Raw genomic sequence first — 20,258 nt, 5'->3', positions numbered from 1 at the left:
TTCCCAATGAAGCATTCCATCTAACCCAGGATATCTTCCTGGGTTCTTTCCTCCCTAGCAGCCAGCGAGTGATTCGCCAGCCTGGCTGATGCCAATGGGAGTGAGGCGGAACGGAAAGCCTGAGAGCAACACATGGAGTAGCTGAGAGGGAAGGGCAGAGCAGGCATTGCCACATGTAAGGTTTCCAATTCTGGGTCAGAAAATTCATGGATATTTGGGGGTGCCATCATGTAATTGCAATCAACAGCCGTTGGGGTCGGTTCCTCCTCTCCCTCGAGCCCCCACTGCACATGAATGGAGCCATCGCTGCCATGCCTGGCGGGCCGGATAAATGCCTTCAGGGGGCCACATTTGGCCCCCGGGCCGTAGTTTGGGGACCCCTGGTTTAGAGACTCAATATGAGAATTGGCACCAATCCACCCAGCCATTTTGCTATCCTGTCTGAATGCTAATTTAGAGAGCTCTGGGAGCTTTATGTGAAACAGGCAGCCCCATCCAAAGCCCAAGATGGCGGGACACTTTAAGCTGGCATGGGGAGGGCTTTCAGCCAGCACGGGGAGGTGAGAAAACAAGAAACCTCCCCAGCCAGCTGAAAGCCCTCTACACTTTCAAGGATTCCCCAGCCTGCCCACCTCCTGTGTTGGAATTCAATCAGGCAGAGCAGAATGCCAGTCACCCTTCTAGGTCGGGCACTGCTAAGATCCATGGAATCCACCCATCTCCCAGGTTGCCCACCCTACTGTCACATTTGCCAAATTCTTCATCAGGGTGGGCAAATGCCATCCCGCCCTTTGAATGGGGATAAAAGTTGCTCCAATTGTGTGTTACTGCAGATCAAATTTGCCCCAAAAATGTGGTTCTGGAGGGGGGTAAATAGATTATGTGTTTTTGTTCTTTCAAGAAATGGCACCTGCCCTGGAGCTGTTTTGGCTTCCATTTTGAGTTGGTAGTTTTCAGTAGTAAAAATAGTAGAAATAGAAGCTGAGACAGTTTTGAATTGCTGGTTCAAAATGTAAACTGCACAGTAACCCTAGAGCACTTTCACAGAAGGAAAAGTGGGGGTAGTTGTTCTGTGTCATGGATGACATACCACCAACATCAGGAATAATATTTTTTTCAGCAGTAGCATGTGGAGCAAATGTAACAGAAGAGACAAGGGAGAAAACACTTAAAACAAGCAGGGAAGGAAGTGTGTAGAATGATTTCACAAACAGGTAGGTACTTCTGAAAACTCAGGTACCAAATGTATCCTCAAATTGACCTCTGAGTTTGAACCAACGAGAGAAATTTTATCAGCAACTAGCGGTACCCGGCCACGCGTTGCTGTGGGTTATTGTGGTGAAATGGGAAAGGAACAGTAGCAGCAAATCAATTGCAGAGGCCAGCAGTACGGGCTCATGCAAACACGCAGCCTGATACTGTGCGATGTCAATGATGTGTGTGCCCACATTCCTGGGGGGGGGGGGCAATGGAAAGGCACCCCTCCCACACATCTAGGCTGGCTAGTCATGATCCTTTACATGGGAGTAAGTTTGGTTGGTGGTAATGGGTGTCACTTCTGAGGAAACCCTCTGAGGGGCGCGATGCAGCCATTCAAAGTATGTCACGGTTGCCTGTACTGAGCTTACTCCTGAGTAATGCGTGCCTGGTTTTCTTAACTGTAACGGCAGTATTCAGGGAATCTAGGGTGCCTGGCCCCTCCCTCCCATCCCTTGCATGTTGCCCCTCACTCTCTTCCCTTGCATGCCACCCCTCCCCCTCCCTCCCTTCCCTTTCCCTCTGCTAGGGTGGGTGGGTCATATCAAGATGCTGGGCCCCCTGCCTCCCCTCCCTTGGATGCCACCCCTCACTGTCTCCCCTCTCTCACTTCTCTTCCCTTGCATGCCTCCCCCTCTGTCCCTTTCCTCTTCCTCCCTCTTCCCTTGCATGCCACCCCTCCCTCTCCCTCCCTTCCCTCTCCCTCATGCGTATGTGTGTGTGTGTGTGTTTCACTTCCACCTGAGTTACTGCCTATGTACTGTTTTCACTGCTCATATCTGGTCATCTGAGTGAACATTCTAAGCTGCACGAACATTCTAAGGGTGACAGTTACACACTGCATGTCCTTCACCATGGAGCGCCAGGAAAAAGGCGTTTTACCTGGGCCAGGTGTGAAATTTCAAACACTCTCACCTGACTGACTATAGTGGCTAGGAATTTTCAGAGGAACTGGGCCAGCAGTTACTGAGTTATACTATCATCAACAAATACACTGTTAGCTTTTTATATATATAGATAGATCAGGGGTAGGGAACCTGCGGCTCTCCAGATGTTCAGGAACTACAATTCCCATCAGCCCCTACCAGCATGGCCAATTGGCCATGCTGGTAGGGGCTGATGGGAATTGTAGTTCCTGAACATCTGGAGAGCTGCAGGTTCCCTACCCCTGCGATAGATAGATAAACCTCACAAAGCATTACAACAAAAACAACAACAATCACAAGCATTAACTGGTTAATGTAATTTAGCTGTCTCAGAGACCCAGCAGAAGGATTTTTAGCTAACATCTGTATATATGTGGAGCAAAAGTAAAAATCTATCAAACTTGTGAAAAATCTTCCTAGAGGGAAATAATAATATAACGCAACTGTAATATGTGAAATTATTGTATGTATGAAGAGACGCAGCACACACTTGGCTGCTCAGTGCAAGCTACAGGCTGACAGCAAGATGAGTCTTTGCAGGATGACTCCTGAGGGGCAGGCTCTATGCTGAGTTCCTTGGTGGGTGGGTGGCTATAAACCCTTCTAGGAAGTGCTGGGTGTGGACGCAATTAATTCAACTAACATTGAACCTGCTGACACTCTCCTGATTGATTCCTGGAACTCTGACCCTTGGACTGTCTCACTTGCCTCTGTAACTTCTCTGGCTTTCCTGAACTGGACTGTTTGTCTACCCTTGTGGAATTCTCTCAGAACTGGTGTTACTGGAGAGAGATGCTGCAATCTGAGACCAGCAGTTGGCAGGCAGCCAGGACATCCTCTTACAGGAAACCAAAGTGCATTCAAAGTAGCATTCACACATTTGGGATTTATAAACTAATGAAACTATATGTTTCCATTGTTTCCTGTTATCATTTTGATTCTTTAGTTTACATGGCCCAGCAGTTGGAAGAAAGATTGGTCTTGTTAAAAAGTGAAACTGAAGTCTTTGGAATTATTTTTGAAGACATTGGCCTAAGATCAGCATTTTCTAGTCAAAGCCAAAGGCTGTTGCCTTGGCAACAAATCTATGATTCATAAATAATTAATCATTGAGCCCCTAGTAATATCAGAATTTTGCCAAGTGTGCTGTAAAATGGGACTTTCCAGTAAGAGCCATGCTTTGGAAATTGCCGTAACACCAGGTTCTAAAAGGGGTCCCTACCCCACCTACCAACTCAAAACATGATGCTTACACATACAGAAGAACAGTTGGTTTTTATACCCCACTTTTCTCTACTTTAAAGAAGTCACAAAATAGTTTACAATTGTCCCTTCCCCTCCTTACAGACATCTTGTGAGATAGGCAGGGCTGAGAAAGTTTTGAGAGAACTGTGAGAAGTCCAAGGTCACACAGCAAGCTTTATGTGGAGGAGTGGAAAATGGAATCCTATTCTCCAGAACTGCCACTCATGGAATCCTATTCTCCAGGAAATGGAATCCTATTCTCCAGAACTGCCATCATCACCTCTGTACAATGCTGGCTCACCACACTGGTACAAGTAATGCTTCATGAGCATCACTTCTGGTCAATAAAGTGGTATTGGGAGGGGGGGGCAGAAGCTCTTCCATGCTATGGTCCCAACCAGAATTAGGGTCTCACAGCCCTTTTAGAAGAGTTCTTCACAGAGGTCAGAGGTTGGCATATGGCTGCCAGTACCAACATCTGACAAATGCCATTCCTGGTTGGCCCATAGATCATGCTATGTTAACATAATGATTTCATCATTACAGCTTGCTCAAAATCAATAAAATGATACCAAATTGCTATTTTTTTCATTTACAGATATCTTTGGCAGCAATTACAAAGGACCTGTAGATATAAGATGAATTGTGAAATGCCTATGTATACTTGCTTCCTTTTTCTTTGCTGTAGACTTCCTTGCTTTGAGGTTGGGACCATCATATTGAACTTGAAACATGTTGCTCTTGCCCTGGAAATATCCTCCAACATTTCAAGCTTAAGATCAGAGTGATGTTCTTCACTATTCATTTACAAAATTTGTATGCCAACTTGCTGAACAATTTGGTTTGGAAATAGTTTAGGAGCTGTGTAGAAACTCCCAGTCAACATCCTGGCTGCAGCATTCTGCAGGATGCTCCACACACTGCAGCAGTGGCATAGCACCAATGGGGCAGGGAGGCACAACGCCCAGGGTGGCGCCGCAGCAGGGCATGGTCGGACCATGGAGGGGATGTGGCGGGGGTGTTCCGGGGGCATTCTGGGGCAGGGCAGGAGTGCAGGGTGGGCACATGCCCCGGGCACAGTTCCCCCTCACTCTGCCCCTGCACTGCAGTAATCTAATCTAGATGTAACCAGGGCATGCACCACAGTGGCCAGGTCTTTTCTGCCCAGGAAACTCCATAGCTGGCTAACCAGTTGAAGCTGATAAAAAGCACTTGAGGCCACAGCTGCCACCAGCTTATTAAACAGTGGGCAGAGGAATACCGGCAGAAAATTGAGCCTTTCTTTTTACCTCCCCCATGTTCCCCAGCCCCACTTGCGGCTTCCCAGAAGCAGCTTGCTGCGACATGCCAGCTGCCCCCCCCCCAGCTCAACCTGAATCGATTCCAGGCCACCTCCCTGCCTCTTCCTCTGGCAGCATCGGGCCGAGGGGCACCTGGCAGGCCCATGGTAGGCTCCCTGCCCAGCCTGCAGCTTTGGTGTTTGGGGGCGATTTTGTGCCCCCATGTGATCAGATGAGTGGCGCCCAGGGACATGCGGCACCCCATGTCCCTCTGGCAGATCCGCCCCTGATCAGTGGGCCTGGGTTCAAGAGCATTTCCAAGGTACAGACCTGTCCCTTCAAGGAGAGTGCGACCCCATCCAGAAAGGATGACACCTTAAACCCTGGGCCAGGCCTTCTGCTCACCAGCAGGGCATCTATGTTGTCAGGATTAAGTTTCAGTTTATTAGCCTGCAGCCATTCTACAGCTGCCTCCAACAGCTTGGTTTCATGTAAAATAAAATGACTATCAGTACAGCTTAGGGTTGCCAACCTCCAGGTGGAGTCTAGAGATCTCTCAGAATTGCTACTGATCTCCAAATTGCAGAGGTCAATTTCCCTGGATAAAATGGCTGCTTTGGAGGGTGGACATTAAAGCACTGAGTTCCTTGCCCTTCCAAAAGCCTATTCTCCTCAGGCTCCGTCTCCTAATTTCCAGGAATTTCTCAATCAGAGCAGTTACTTTAATCAGATTTAGACATAGCGCAAAATGTATGTAGTATTCTATTGACAAAGAGTTTCCAGCCTGTTCCTTGGAAATGATTAAGTTGAGAAAACCAAACCATTAATTCCCAGGTGAATTAATTTTCCTTTGCTGGTGAGCAGAAGCCTTTAAAAAAGCCTTCTGTCCCTCCATACACACTTTTGGGGGGTTAGTTTTTATATGGAAGTAAAATGAAAGAAAACAAAGAGGCCTTTGGGAATGCAGACAGGCTTGCCAAAAAAAAAACAAACCCCTGGTCAGCTAATGAGCTATCTCATCAGCATGTTTGAAGGTGCCAGGTGTGTGTGTGTGTGGATATTTCTCTAATGAGTTATTCATATACACACACATGCTTTGTGCTGTAAATTAAGGCAGTAGTTAAATCCCCATGAGAAAGGCCAGGGTACTATTTACTTCACTTAGTTATAGAAACAGGCATGGGTCCTTCAGGGTTTTCAATATGATCTCTACCTATCTGTTTCTGTATCGTAAGTAATGATTCAGTTTAAAATGGATTTATATTTCAGTGGAGGCATTCAATTTGGTTCCAAAATAGGACAAATAAATTCCTGTAATGCAATAATCAGCATCTATTTAAATTTAAGAAAAGTTCTTCAGAGTTTACACAGTAGAGCAAAAGCTGAAACAAGAAATGGTGCTTGTCTAATTGTACTATAGGGGCCACCAAGGCAAAGTCCTCATTAAAAATATGTCTTCTGGGATATGATTATGACAAAGGTATTGAATCACCTGAATATTATTCACTTGCTTTCTTTAGATTGGCGTTACCGAAAATCTTTTTACAGTCACTGCTACTGTTTTTATTTGAAAGGGAAGCAATCATATATATGACTACCTCATTTTAAAAAGTTAAAGACAAAAATATTATTAGACATAACTGTAGCTTGGATGTAAATACCTGCATTCCCTCATACCTGCGGGAACGTCTTACCCCATATGTCCCAAATAGGTTGCTGCATTCGGCGACGGCGGAGTTACTGAAAGTCCCCGGCCCTTCAATGATGCGGCTGGCCTCTACCAGGGGCCAGGGCCTTTACGGCCCTGGCCCCTGCCTGGTGGAACGCTCTTCCTCCAGCTGTCCGGGCCCTGCAGGACCTTGGCGAGTTCCGCAGGGCCTGCAAGATTGAGCTGTGCCACCGGGCTTTTAATGAGGCTGGCCACAGATTGGCTGCCCCCTCATGAGACCCCTACAATATTTTGTCACCCCTGGCAGTGCCCTATATTGGTTTCATCCTTAGGCGCTGCCAGCCTCTCCCGGCCTTAAGACCGGGTGCTACCAACATGGTTTTTTAGGCTGCCATCAGTTGATTTGTTATGCTGCATACTGAATTTTAAATGTTTTAAATGTATTTTATGTAATTTATTGGACATTATATTGTATTGTGAACCGCCTAGAGCCCTTCGGGGATAAGGCAGTCTATAAAATCCAATAAATAAAATAAATAAATAAATGCAAGATAGGTGCCCTTTTTTGTAACCTTTTTTTGTAATTTTGTAAATAAAAAAAATGCCCCAATCCAGACGGGGGGACTGAATCTACTTGTGATAGTGCAGGACTGAATTGACAGATTTGCCCTTCCCAGGGCACTTACCCCTGTAAAGGAGCAAAAACACTGCCAGGCAGATGCCACAGCCCTCTGGCACACTAGGACGTGACGTGGTGCTAAGTACCGCATCAGTGCTCCCACGTTGCTGCTAGCCTCGTTGGCACAGCAGAGGTGTGCTGGAGGCATGCCCAGAGATGGAGCCAAAGTTAGTCGGCTTCCACTCTGTGTTTGTGGCCAGTTACATCATGGCCTAAGGTGTGGACTTACACCACCTTTTTGAGTGGCATAAGTTCATTAAGCCCCATAGAGGACTTTCCAATGGTGGAGGAGTTGATTCTTCTACCTCCCCATGCCTCCAGAAAGTTCTCTGGAGGCAGCAGGATGGTGCAGCAGAGCACCATCCCCAGCTGTCTGGGGCTCTGGATTGGGCTGTCAGTCTTGTATTTGAGAAAATATCATATCTCTTTCTGCAATGTTCTGCAATGCTTTAAGGGAGGGGAGGGAGGGGTGGCATGCAAAGGAGGGGAGGGAGTAAGGGGTGGCATGCAAGGGAGGGGGAGGGGCCCTGGTATCTGGACATGGCCCACCCACCCTAGCGGAGGGAGGGGAAGGGGAGGGAGGGGTGGCATGCAAAGGAGGGGAGGGAGTAAGGGGTGGCATGCAAGGGAGGGGGAGGGGACCCGGCATCTGGAGACAAAGAGACAAAATTTGGAAAGCCAAAAAAGAATGAAATCCAATTATTTAAAAACTGGCATCTACAACAATACCTTAATCCATAGTATTTACTTTTTATTGTATAAGTATTTATTTTGTTCAGCTCTTTGAAAATGTCCAACTCTTTGAAAATGCACCTCCTATCTTTCAGATTGGAATACACATCTGGCCTGTTTTTGTTTCATTCTGTAAATAAACCATCATCTTAAGTATGAGTATCTATTGCTGCAAGACTATTTCTTCCTCCTCCTGGCTATCTATTACAAATGAGCAACATGTTATTTATTTTTTAATGGGAGTTTGCAAGACTGGTGCTGGTGGAAAGATGCTGTCAAGTCACAGCTGACTTAAGCAACCCCATAAGGTTTTCAAGGCAAGGCATTTCAGAAGTGGTTTGCCATTGCCTGCTTCTGCATTGTCTGATAGAGTTCTGAAAGAACTGTAGCTATTCATGCACTTGTAGTTTGGCTTGTACTGAGTGTTCATTTCATTTGGGTAATTGACTCAAATATGTACATGTTGTCCCTGCTCAAGAACTAACTGCAACACAGATCAGAAAATCCACATGGTTTCCAAAAGTTGGTAAAGGGCCATTTTTCCTGCCTTTGCAGAGAAAGCAAAAGAGATGGTCATGTGTTAATTTCTGTGTAGGTTTTTTCGCTCCTCCCCATCTCTCCCCCTCCACACACACACAGTTTCACCATATGAAGAAGATTGATAAGAAGTGCTTTTTAAAAAATGCTAAAGTTCTAGTGATATATCCTGCTAGCAAAACAATGCATTAGAAAAGGCAGAAACCCCCCCCCCCCAAAAAAAAAAGGCAGCAGGCAATGGAAACAAGGAAGCAGTGGGCAGACAGTAGTTCCACAATTACATTACATGGTGATCAGCAGGACTTTTTAAAAAATTTAACTGCAAAGATCTATCACTGGAGCAATTGACTCTTTAAATCCAGTGAAATATTGCTACACTAAAAACAAAACAAATAAACAAAAAGCACCCAAAAGGGGGTTACAAGGAAACAAGCAAGGAAATGGTTCAGTTCAGAAAGGGACACTTCACAGAGTACAGAAAACCACAGGGAAACCCCACTGCTAAGAAGAGATCCACGGGGTAAGAACTGCATGCATAATTGACCTGTGACTGACCCAAGGTCACTCAGCAGGCTATATGTGGAGGAGCGGGCAATCAAACCTGGTTCTCCAGATTAGAGTCTGCCACTCTTAGCCACTACACCACAATAGTTTTCAAGACTATTGCACCCAAAATAAAATATTTGCTGTGGTCCAGTCCAGCGTGTCTGGGAACCCCTTGGAGGAAAGATGGGCACAGCTTTGGCCCTGGAGTCCCAGGTAATGCCTCTGAGCCTCCTGCAAGACCTGGCCCAGAGTTTCAGGCAGAGCCTTCAGGAGTCTTTGCAGGACTAGGTCCAGAGGCTCCGGCAGAGCAAGCAGGCTTGGAGCCACAGCCAGGCCACACCTCCGAGATTCTCCAGCTTCCTGACACCAAATCAGGGGAGGCCCTGCCAGTCCTCTCACTCCCTTGGTCTCCAGAGCCCCAAGAGCATCGCAGGAAGAAGCTGAGTGCCAGTTTGCAGGGAGAAGATGCAGCAGCAGGCTAGCAGCTCTAGGGCAAGCTGGGCTTGACGAGAAGTCAGGAGCCAGACTACAGTGACACAGCTGCATAACGTACTTGCACTGGTTGGTGGGTTATCTGGTATAAAAGAGGTTGGTAGTCAAGCTGTGTTGTGACAGTAATGCTGTGCATGTACTTGCAAGCCACTGTTTAGGTTTCTGGAGCCTGAAACCGTTTTTGATCTTGCTTTGGAATCTGGACTCGGTTCTGTTTCACCCTTTTGTACTTGGTCCTTGATTCCATTTAACTACTGACCCAGCTATGAGCTACTTTTGACCAGTGGTGGGATCCAAAAATTTTAATAATAGGTTCTGATGGTGGTGGGATTCAAACAGTGGCGGCGCCGCACACACGCACCTCCAGTCCCTATTTGGCAGGGAGGTTGCTTTAGTAACCCCTTCTCGGCACTCGAAAAAATTAGTAACTGCTTCTAGAGAAGTGGTGAGAACTGGTTGGATCCCACCTCTGCTTTTGACTCTTTGGCCTGTCCAGGACAATATCAGAAGTTAGGTTGTCAGCTGTTTTTAGTGGAGGCTAGTGAGCTCAAATATTCAGATTATGTTTGGGTGCTGTACTCAGGAGGAAAACATATGATTGTCTGATGCAGCAAAAGAAAAAAACTAAGAGATTTCCAGAAGCAAGGGAACAGAACAAATCTGTACCCACACATCATATTATACTATCATGGTACTGTAGCAATCATTTCCTACTGAACTGTCTAGTCTACACAGGACAGTTCAGTTGTAAGTGATTACAACAGATCAGCAATATCTAACAATGTGTTGATGCAGACTCAGTGAATGGTGGAGTCTTTCAGTATCTCCACTGAGAACTTCAGAGGAAGAAGTACTTGCTTGAAGAACTGTTTTTTCCACAGTTGGTGCTAGTCTTGCAAATGTCCATTGGGCAATAAAGAACCTGCCCTGTGCAGGACAGAGTAGACTAGCCTGATCTCAGCAGACCTTGGAAGCTTACCGCGGTTCACCCTGGCTAGTATTTAGATGGGAAACCTCCAAGGAATGTCAGGGTTGGGCTGTGGAGGCAGGCAGTGGCAAAGCACCTCTGAATGTCAGTTGTGACTTGACAGCAAAAACAGACGACCTGGAAGGGATTCTTATTTTCCATAGACTGCAAAGTAGACAGCTGTTTACAAGTCTGCTGTCATCTTCCTATAGGGATTCAAACACAAGAGATACTTGTGCTTTAATAACCTCATAGGTACAGAACTGGAGAGGATCTAAGAGAGTCCAAAATGCCAGGAGTTCAAGTGATATACAACATTTGAATATGGTAACTGATGAGGATGAATACTTTAATTAAAGATCATTCAGGCAATTCAATCATCAAATGAATGACATTTACCCAAGGAACATCTAGATAACATATTCATATAACCTGAACAGATATGCCTTTTTCAAAGTGGTGATTTTACTTTTGCCCAATTTCAAACCAAGCAAGGATCTTTTGTATGAAAGAGACAATGATAACTATACTACAAAGAGATCACGAGATCTTAGTCTGACAAGCTTATGACTGCAAAGAATCTTGAAAATATTGTGGCATCAGAGCACATGTACCAGAAGGCAATTAAACAAAGAATAAAATTATTATCATTTTTTGAATCTAAAATGCACTGAACTATTTTTGCAAAGCTCAGCCAAGATTTAAAAAACACAAAGAAACAAAATGAGTGTCTACCAGCTGTTCCATGGTAAACACTTTGCTCCAGCAAATAACGTGTAAACCATGATAATTATATGAACTAATTATGCCAATTAGAGATACTACCCTTTGTTTCCAATGTGGCACTTTAGTACTGAACACCTTGTTTAGTCTGGTTGCAATTTATGAAAACATTGTTTTAAGAAGTAGTTATTGCAGACTGGTGCACCAATGCTACACTCATAATTTGATATAGTACTTACACTATGAATAAAAGAAAACATAATTTACCTAATAACCAGATCCAGGCCTTAGGGGACATCTGAAAGAGAGAGAAATTCATTTCCAATTCTAATGCTGAAAGTTCTGCACTGGCTGCCCATATGTTTACAGGCACAATTCAAATTGCTAGTTCTTACACTGACGCCCCTAAAAATGCCATGTTAAGCAGAATTAAACCTTTCCAAGTCTACTGGTGCAACTCTGCTTAGGATGGCACAGTGAACAGTTTCAGGTTAGGATGCTTCCAATACTGTCCAGCTTGCCAATCATTTTCCCAAGCTATAATTTCTATGTCCCTCCCTGCAGAGATGAGGTGGGTGGTGACCAGTGGTGATGCCTTGCCTTCAGAATATCCTCCTCCTTAGGATTGCCAGCTGGCCTAGGAAAAAAAGATTTTTCTTTTTTAATAGAGCCTCAATGCATGAGAAAGGGTGGTTGAATCTTTCCATGGCATGGAGATAAATAGCACTTCCTCATAAATAACACATTCATGCATGCATGTGTGTGTGTGCACGTGCACGCATGTGTGTGTGCACCCTCAGGCTCACCTGGCACCTATCATAATGTCTTTTAGGCTTTAGGGAAAGATATTTGTCTTTAACCAGACTCTGAACCAAGGGGGATCTCTCTTTTTAAAAGCTATTTTATGACCTGATTTTATAACTATCATTTTAGGCTGCTGAATGTTGTTCTATTCTGTTTCATAGTACAGGATATCATGTTTTTTGGTTTTTATGATTTTACTAGCGGGCCCAGCCACGCGTTGCTGTGGCAATTGTCCTTCTCATCACAGTCCTATACAGATGTCCATTACGGATTCAATGATCACCCAGCACTTAGCCTTACAGGAGCAGCAGTAGCATAGTAAGCTGGAAACGGAAGATGCACTCTGATCTGGAGACGGGAACGTTTAGCTCTGCAGCTTGAGTTTTGGAGGCTTATCTGGGGAACTCGGGAGCAGCAGCAGCAGAAGGCCATTGCTTTTGTAACCCCCATGCCCAGAATGGGTTGAACCAGGAAGGGGGTGGAGACTCAGAGCAGCAGAAAGGCTGCAGAGCTCTTTGGAGAAGACAAGGCTACCAGACTCGGACCTTGGTTGTATAAGCCCTTGACACCTTGTTAAGGTAAACTGCAATATTGTTGTGAACTACTGGGAAGGTAGTTTATTTTTGCTATGTTGTAAATGTTAGAGTTTATTGTTTCAGGGTTTCTTTTTGTGGTTGTAATGGGTGAGAGTTCTCCTGGAAACCTTCATCATGTTGCATCCTGTTCATCAAGCCCTTGGAGTCTTCAGGAGCCAACCCACTTGCAAAGAAGAATTGGACTTGGCAGTATTAGTAGACTGTAACTAGAAGGACTTGAAATGCAACCTGAACAGTACCTTGAATTGTAAATGTTAAATGTTGATGTTTAATGTTATTTGTAAAGAGAAGTAAACTGTTTTGGTTAAATTTGGTTCTTTGCAACTCCTTCCAAGTACTGCCCCACAGAACCCACAGTTAGAGGTTACACTTTCACATCCTGCATGTGAGCTCCCAAAGGCACCTGGTGGGCCACTGCGAGTAGCAGAGAGCTGGACTAGATGGACTCTGGTCTGATCCAGCTGGCTTGTTCTTATGTTCTTATGACAGTTAAACACAGCCAGCTTCATGGCCTAGTGCGCCAAGAAAAAGACGTTTTACCTGTCTCAGGTATTGACTTTCGGCGATTTGAAGGTCTGATTACCTGCCTGCAACAGGGAGGGACGTCCTGTGAAAATTTGGGGGCGATCCGTCCAGCCGTTTCAGCGTTAGGGCAAGACCAACAAACGGATGGTTAGCTTTTTATATATATAGATTGTATTGTTTTTACTTTGTGCACCATTGTGCACTAAGCAACATATGCATTTTCTTGCATATTTGCCACCGAAATATCTCCATGTGATTTGCTCACACAGGAACCAATTACTTGCCTAGAGAAAAATAGTGTGTAAAGTGTATATAGGTACAATTTTATATGATTTCTATTATCGCAATGGTACAACTAATACTGTACAAATCACTTCCCAATGTATTTTTGTTGATGCAAAGGAAATAGCTATACCTGGTGCCGAAGACTGACAAAGTTTGGACAGACCTCTCATATTAACCTTCGAGTAATTTTACCTCTCATATTATTATTTATTGTAGTTGTTAGTGAGTACATTTGCTTGATTTCAACAGGAAATGAGTTTGCCAGCTCGAGGGTGGGAAAAACCTGGAGAATTGTGGGGTGGGACCTGGGGAGGGGAGGGTTTGAGGAGGAAGGGACATCAAAAGGGGTATAATGCCATAGAATTCATCCTGCAGATCAGCCATTTTCTCCAGAGCAACTGATCTGGGTTGTCTAGAGATCAACTGTAATAGTGTGAGATCTCCACATGCTGCCTGGAGGTTGGCAGTCTTAATAAGAAATACTTAAGATTTTTTCATAGGATCCAAAGCGTATGATGTCCATAATATTCTGCAAGTTATATACTTTATGGAAAAGCATGTAGAAAACAAAAGCAAATATTTTCCCTCTTTCATTTTTCAGGATTACTTGTCTTAAAAATCCTTGAGACCCTCGAGAACAAAATGCACCGCAATAAAAGGAGCAGTTAGGGCAGTGAAATCTCATCCTGAGGTTTAGTTGTTAAGAACATAAAGAACAAGCCTGCTGGATCAGACCAGAGACCATCTAGTCCAGCACTCTGCTACTCACCGTGGCCCACCAGGTGCCTTTGGGAGCTCACATGCAGGAGGTGAAAGCAATGGCCTGCTGCTGCTTGCGAGCACCTGGCCTGCTAAGGCATTTGCAACCTCAGATCAAAGGAGGATCAAGATTGGTAGCCATAGATCGACTTCTCCTCCATAAATCTGTCCAAGCCCCTTTTAAAGCTATCCAGGTTAGTGGCCATCACCACCTCCTGTGGCAGCATATTCCAAACACCAAGCACGCGTTGCGTGAAGAAGTGTTTCCTTTTATTAGTCCTAATTCTTCCACCCAGCATTTTCAATGTATGCCCCCTGGTTCTAGTATTGTGAGAAAGAGAGAAAAATTTCTCTCTGTGGCCAACATTTTCTAAATTCCCCATGGCCATAATTTTATAGACTTCGTCGTATTCCCCCCCTCAGACATATTCCTCTCAGCAAACTAAAGGAGTCCCAAATGCTGCAGCCTGTCCTCATAAGGAAGGTGCTCCAATCCTTCAATCATCCTCGTTGCCCTTCTCTGTATGCTTTTCTGTCTCTTCTTGAGATGTGGTAACCAGAACTGAACACAGTACTCCTAGTGCGGTTGCACCACTGCTTTATATAAGGGCATGACAATATTTGCAGTTTTATTATCAACTCCTTTCCTAATTATCCCCAGCATAGAGTTTGCCTTTTTCACAGCTGCCATGCATTGAGTTGACATTCCCATGGAACTATCAACTAAGACGCCCAAATCCCTTTCCTGGTCTGTGACTGATAGCACTGACCCCTGTGAAGTTTGGATTTTAACTGATTACATGATTGGCTATGCTATCCTAATCAAAGTTGCAACCTTCTATATCTATTGAAGTAAATGGGCTTAGAGGAGTATAAATCTGCTTAAGATGGCACTGTGTCTCATTCAGTTTCATGAATACCATTCACTAGCATAATTCACTACAGTATTATTCCATTTTAAGTTTAGCAGTGTGTGTCAGATAGTATCCTGACCAAACTAGACACAACAATGTCCACTAAACGTCTTCATTTCCCTACAACTTCTTCATTTTTTCCTACAAAAAAAATCAGGTTACATTATTGCAGGTCTGCACAGATTGGGACCACCAAGATGAACATTGTCTATCATGAGCTCAATAAATTCTGTATTTTGCATCTTGTTAGGAATGATAAAATTGACAAGAGAAGGTGTCAAGTACTTGGCAGACTGTTGGACTGAGCTCGGCTTGGAGGGGAATCAATTGTGTTTTCATTAGTTGTTGTCAGTGAGCTACAACCAAAACTGATGAGTATTATATTACAGTTGCTACATTTAATCAAAGGTAAAAATATATTTACTGACGTTAAACAAAACAGACCGGCGTTAAAAGAATTCCTATGAAAAATGCTTCTTGGCAATTCACATTTAAGGTGTCTAAAAATGGATCCTACTTGAAGAGGAAATTAAGAGCAGTGTTAGCAGGTATTTTCTGTGCCCAGCTTTGGTGACATCTGTACCTTGCCAGAAGGGAACATTGTTTCAGTAAATTACTGTGGTCCGTTCCACACAACTGAAATAAGTCGTCCTGGGGACACAAAAAGGCATTCTGGGAAGGCACTCTGCACACGTTTTTCTCAAGATGTCCTTAGGACATCTTATTTCTGCTCGAGACATCTTTTTTAAAAAAAAACACTTCAAAGTGCAGCTTTTTCTCCTAAGCTGCCTGCAAGATGTCTCCTGCCTGACTGTACAGAATGCAGGAGATGTCTTATGTTTCCCACTTGAGCATTTTGCTCTCTGGTTAGTTTCACCCTCAGCTTCCACCTGACGTTTTGTGTGTAGCTGAAGGGATTCTCCCTGCAGCCATTTGCTGAAGGTTGCCCCAGGATATTTGCTCTGCTGGCTACCTTCTTGGATGCCTTTTCAGCCACAAAAGTATATAGTTATATTTAGCTGGTCCTGCTGATTCCAGCAATATATAGGTTTCCTATTTTTAAAAAAAGAATTTCAAGGAGCTAACTTCAAGGAGCTATGCTGACACACATAAGAGAATCTTAACTGCTCAGAAGACAGGTCTGCTGCCCATTGAAAAGTTTCAGGCAGTTATAAAAGTTGTAATATTTTTTCATCAGCAATCTTTGAGGGTTGTTGCAAGTGGATTCCTTCAATGGATCCCCTTTGTTCTTGTGGGTATGGGAACAGAGACTTTACTGCTGTTAGGAAAGAGTTTGAAGTGATGTGATTATTCTACTCTTGTGTATGCATACCAGGTAGTTCAGCAGCACAGCCAGTTATCCCTTTTCTTGCTGAGAAGAATGTACGTATCACTGGATAAATTGCTTTTTTTTTCTAGTGTAGGAATTGAATTAAGAACTTGCATGCTGAAATAACTCTGTTATACATGTGCATGTGGTATTTTTTTTCACAACAATATTACTAGAAGTTCTGTTGACTGGGTAGTAAATTTTTAGATGAATGGAGTGGGTGATGGGCATATACCCGATTCTCTATCAAATGATACTGATAGTTTTCACTTAAGCAGCTGAACATGTTTACATTACATAGTATAAAAACAATCAGCACAAAAAAGTCCTAGTAGTTCCAAGTCTCCCATACTGCTCCAAGCTCCTCTGAACTGAGGAGAGAACAGCGAGGCTCCTCCAGGCTGCAAGACGTCCTTTTAATTCCTGGGGGGCCCTGGTGTAGTGGGTTGGTGGCAGTGACCCCCCAACAGCAACAGCGATGGGCCAAGACACCTAGGCAGCGGTTCTGGGTTTTCCTCGGCCACGAGACATCCTTTCGACTCCTGAGTGGCCTGGGTGCAGGAGGTCGGTGGCAGCACCCCCCCCCCAACAACAATGACCAGCTGTGTGAGCCTGCATGTGATCGGCTGGGTGAGTCTGCATGAGGCAAGTTTTCGAGTGCCAGCATTCAAGCCCTTGGGGACAGCAACAGCAGTGGACCACCTGCAGTGAGAGTGCTAAGAGGGGTATTTGTTCTTTGTTGGCAGCCCCCGGATGGCAGTGGGGACCAGTGGCAGGGGCTCCCACAGAATGCATAAGACTATCACATTTGGAACTATCATGCATGGAACTCTCATGCTCAACAGTCAAGGCAAGAACATGACGGTGGATCATTATATCCCATGGAGAACAGAGTTCAGCATTTCTATCACTGACTATGTGACTGTGGGGGAGGGATTGGTGCTCACAGTTGTTAGAGTTTTTGATTAGGACAGTTAGTTCAACTGTCTGCATTGTTAGGTAGAAATGTTGTTATATTATTAGTAGTTTATAGAGCTAGTGTTCGGGTAGTCTGTCTATGTATTAAGCTTCGTTTAGTGGTTGCTCTTATTCTTAGGTTAGTTGCTAGGCTTACTCATTACCCTACCATTGCTATAGTAGACTGTTTAGAACTAGGCTGTGAGGTTTTGCAGTCTTCGTATAGAAGAAGCGGTCGCCATTATTCACTCCCCCACCCAAACCCAACCTTCCTCAGATTCTACCACAAAATCTCCAGGAATTTCCCAACCTGGAACTGGTAACTCTAGCCAGGCCTGGCCCTGATGAATCCTCCCTCAAAGCCAAAACAGGCCTGGAAAGGGCCCTGCATCATCTTCCTGCCTTTTTTTACTCATAGAAACCTAGCCTGGAATACTGTGGTTGCCTAGCAATTGCCACTAAGGGAATCCATTCCTTAAAGCTACAGATGTTTTTAACCCCCCCCCCCCCAATAAAAAATCACATTTTTCTGAGACTTTTTTCAAGTTTGTAGAAAGATCTCTCTTGCCTGTTCATAGCTCCAGTCACTGGATTTAAGTATCCTCAGATTTGGTGGAATTCACTATTAGTAAATTGATGGTCTTGGAGAAGCCAAATTTGGAATCCTAAGTGCAAGCAAACTAAATTATGCATAGAAAGAAAAATATTATCAGGCTAAAGAAGGCTCTAACAAGAAAAAAGACCTGCTTATTCCTTTGAGTATTTTAATGCTAGTTCTTTGCTTGTTAACAAGTTTTCACTCTAAGGAATCCCCAAAGAACCACCCTATTTTGAGTTTCTCACAATTACAGCCAGTAGGAGAAAGTAGCTTCCAATCTTACAGAGAATTGCTGTATTTTGGAAATGGATGTATGTGGGAGGACAGTTTTAATAAGCAAGAAACAACTCTGCACCGTTTCTCAACCTTGCAATAGCAATCATTAGTGAGATGAGATCATACACTGTTATTACATTTTCAGCTACCTACCAAAATATAAAAGAAGAACAAGGAGAATCTGGGAACTAGCTCCTAACAGTTGTTGAATACAAAGGGAGACAACATGTTGATCACTTACAGAATTCCTTGCTAACCAATTCTTTTTCATGAAAAGCTATTGTAATTGGACAAATGAACACAGTGCAATTCAAAACTATTGCTGAACATAATGTACTGTGAAGATTTCAGTTGCGTTTCCTGTACCATCAGTTCATTGCAGTTGCTATCAAGTACATCATAGGACAGGGCATAATGGAATAAGACCACAGCCGGATGTGCCAAGAAAAAAACCCACCACTACTATCATATACTCTTTCTGAATGGTATAAAATGTTTGCTGTATGTTTTCTTCTGGCAACAGTGTGAGTGACATCCACTTCACTTTACCAGACTTATTCTGTAGGCCACCACTTGAGTGGAATTTGTGTGGCCTGTGCTAAGCAGTCCTTAGTTTTTCATTTTCAAAGATTACCTTTTTATTTTATTTTTTGCCATCAAGTCACAGCTGATTTATGACAACCCTGTAGGATTTTCAAGGCAAGAGATGTTTGGAGGTAGTTTGCCACAGCCTGACTCCACATTACAACTCTGATATTCCTTAGAGGTCTCCTATCCAAATACTAGCCAGGGTCAGGGGTGAGCATGTGCGACTGGCCCGAAGTCACTAGCAAGCATCCATGTCACATGGGGATTTGAACGTTAGTTTCCCAGGTCCTAGTTCAACACCTCAACCATTACACCATGTTAGCAATATGGTTGTTATTTAGGAGCAATAATTTAAGCAAAAGAATATAAATGCAAAATATGTTTTTAAAAAGATCCTAAATTGTAAGCATTCCCATCTGATTATTTGTGCAGCTCCAGGTTTAACCATGCTGCTGTAACAGAACAATGTTACCATTGGGGGAGGAACAGGTGAGATAAATGGCAATTTGCTATCAGATGTAGTAGAACGATGCCTCAAAGCAGACTCAAAGGAGTTTCACTGCCCATCTTTTTCATTCATGTGCTTTCTGGGCATTTTTGCAGAGTTTCCAGCAGAAAATGCAACACTTTTCTTCCCTTAACTGATTTGCCCCCCAAATTTGACTACAGAATATCTAATGCTGAATTTCTCATTGAACTTTATAACATAACACACAAGCTGAATTCAAACATGCAGCGTTTCTTTATGACTTAGCCTGAGGAAACCACCACTGTGAATTTGAAGACAAGAAAATAAGCACATTTCTAGGAACTTTCCCACTTCCAACATAACAACTGACTAGTGGGAACAGCTGACTGTCATTGGGAACTGGAAGATAAACAAACAAAATGTCACTTCAAGCTAATTCCAAAGGATGTGTATAGGTAATTAAGAGCCTGCGTATTTTCCGAAAGAAAATACTGATTTTACAAGATAAATGCAAGAGGCTTTGAGCTTTGCAAACAGGCATCTGCCTTGCATTATTCACTAAACAAATAAGGAAAGGAACATGTTAACAGTTGCGATGCACAATACCTGTCATAACTCCATCGACTGTAAGACATCGTCCTGTTGCCATTAACACCGTCCATCCTCAGCAGCTCAGCACTTCTACTCTCTGCAGTCTCCCCGACTGTCTAAGAGATGCAGCAGAAAGAGTCTTTAAATTTTTTTTAAAGAATGCAGACACACCTGTCTCTAAAAGCCTAATCAGTGGGAAAGATGCTTAATGATACCTGCAAGCACTGAAAGGTGGAACCAAGATTAAATGCACAACAGCCAATTTAGCAGAGGGTTACAATCGAAGGAATGTACCACTCTGTGTTCAAGAGCAGGGGTCTCTTCCCAAGCTGTGATCCACAAATTCTGTACCAGTATCTGGAGTATAATTTCAGCTGTTTGTTTGGGAAATGCCGTAGACAGGTGACAGATAACAGGACAATGCTAGCATGCTTTAAAGCCATTTTTATAAATGAACTGCATTTATTTGAAAGATGCATCTCCTGCAGCAGCAGTTTCTTTGTTATTTATTCT

The 20,258-nt window shown here is 43.8% G+C and overlaps 1 protein-coding gene across 3 annotated transcripts in view; it reads right to left on the bottom strand.

Annotated features, from left to right (window-relative positions):
- Positions 1-19,992, bottom strand: part of TUB (TUB bipartite transcription factor) — a 172,764-nt gene extending 152,772 nt beyond the window's left edge. For all 3 annotated transcript variants that reach the window (XM_048485283.1, XM_048485286.1, XM_048485284.1), the window contains exons 1-2: positions 19,961-19,992; positions 19,761-19,861 (exon numbers count right to left, since the gene is read on the bottom strand). In XM_048485283.1, coding sequence (XP_048341240.1) covers positions 19,761-19,816 — 56 coding nt within the window. In that variant the 5' untranslated portion in view covers positions 19,817-19,861; positions 19,961-19,992. The remainder of the gene's footprint in view (positions 1-19,760; positions 19,862-19,960) is intronic.
- Positions 19,993-20,258: the final 266 nt, after the last annotated feature.

The sequence above is a fragment of the Sphaerodactylus townsendi genome, linkage group LG02, assembly GCF_021028975.2.
Source record: "Sphaerodactylus townsendi isolate TG3544 linkage group LG02, MPM_Stown_v2.3, whole genome shotgun sequence".
Lineage (NCBI taxonomy): Eukaryota > Metazoa > Chordata > Lepidosauria > Squamata > Sphaerodactylidae > Sphaerodactylus > Sphaerodactylus townsendi.
Note: the sequence above shows the minus strand (reverse complement) of the source record. Positions and strands in the feature narration are given on the sequence as shown.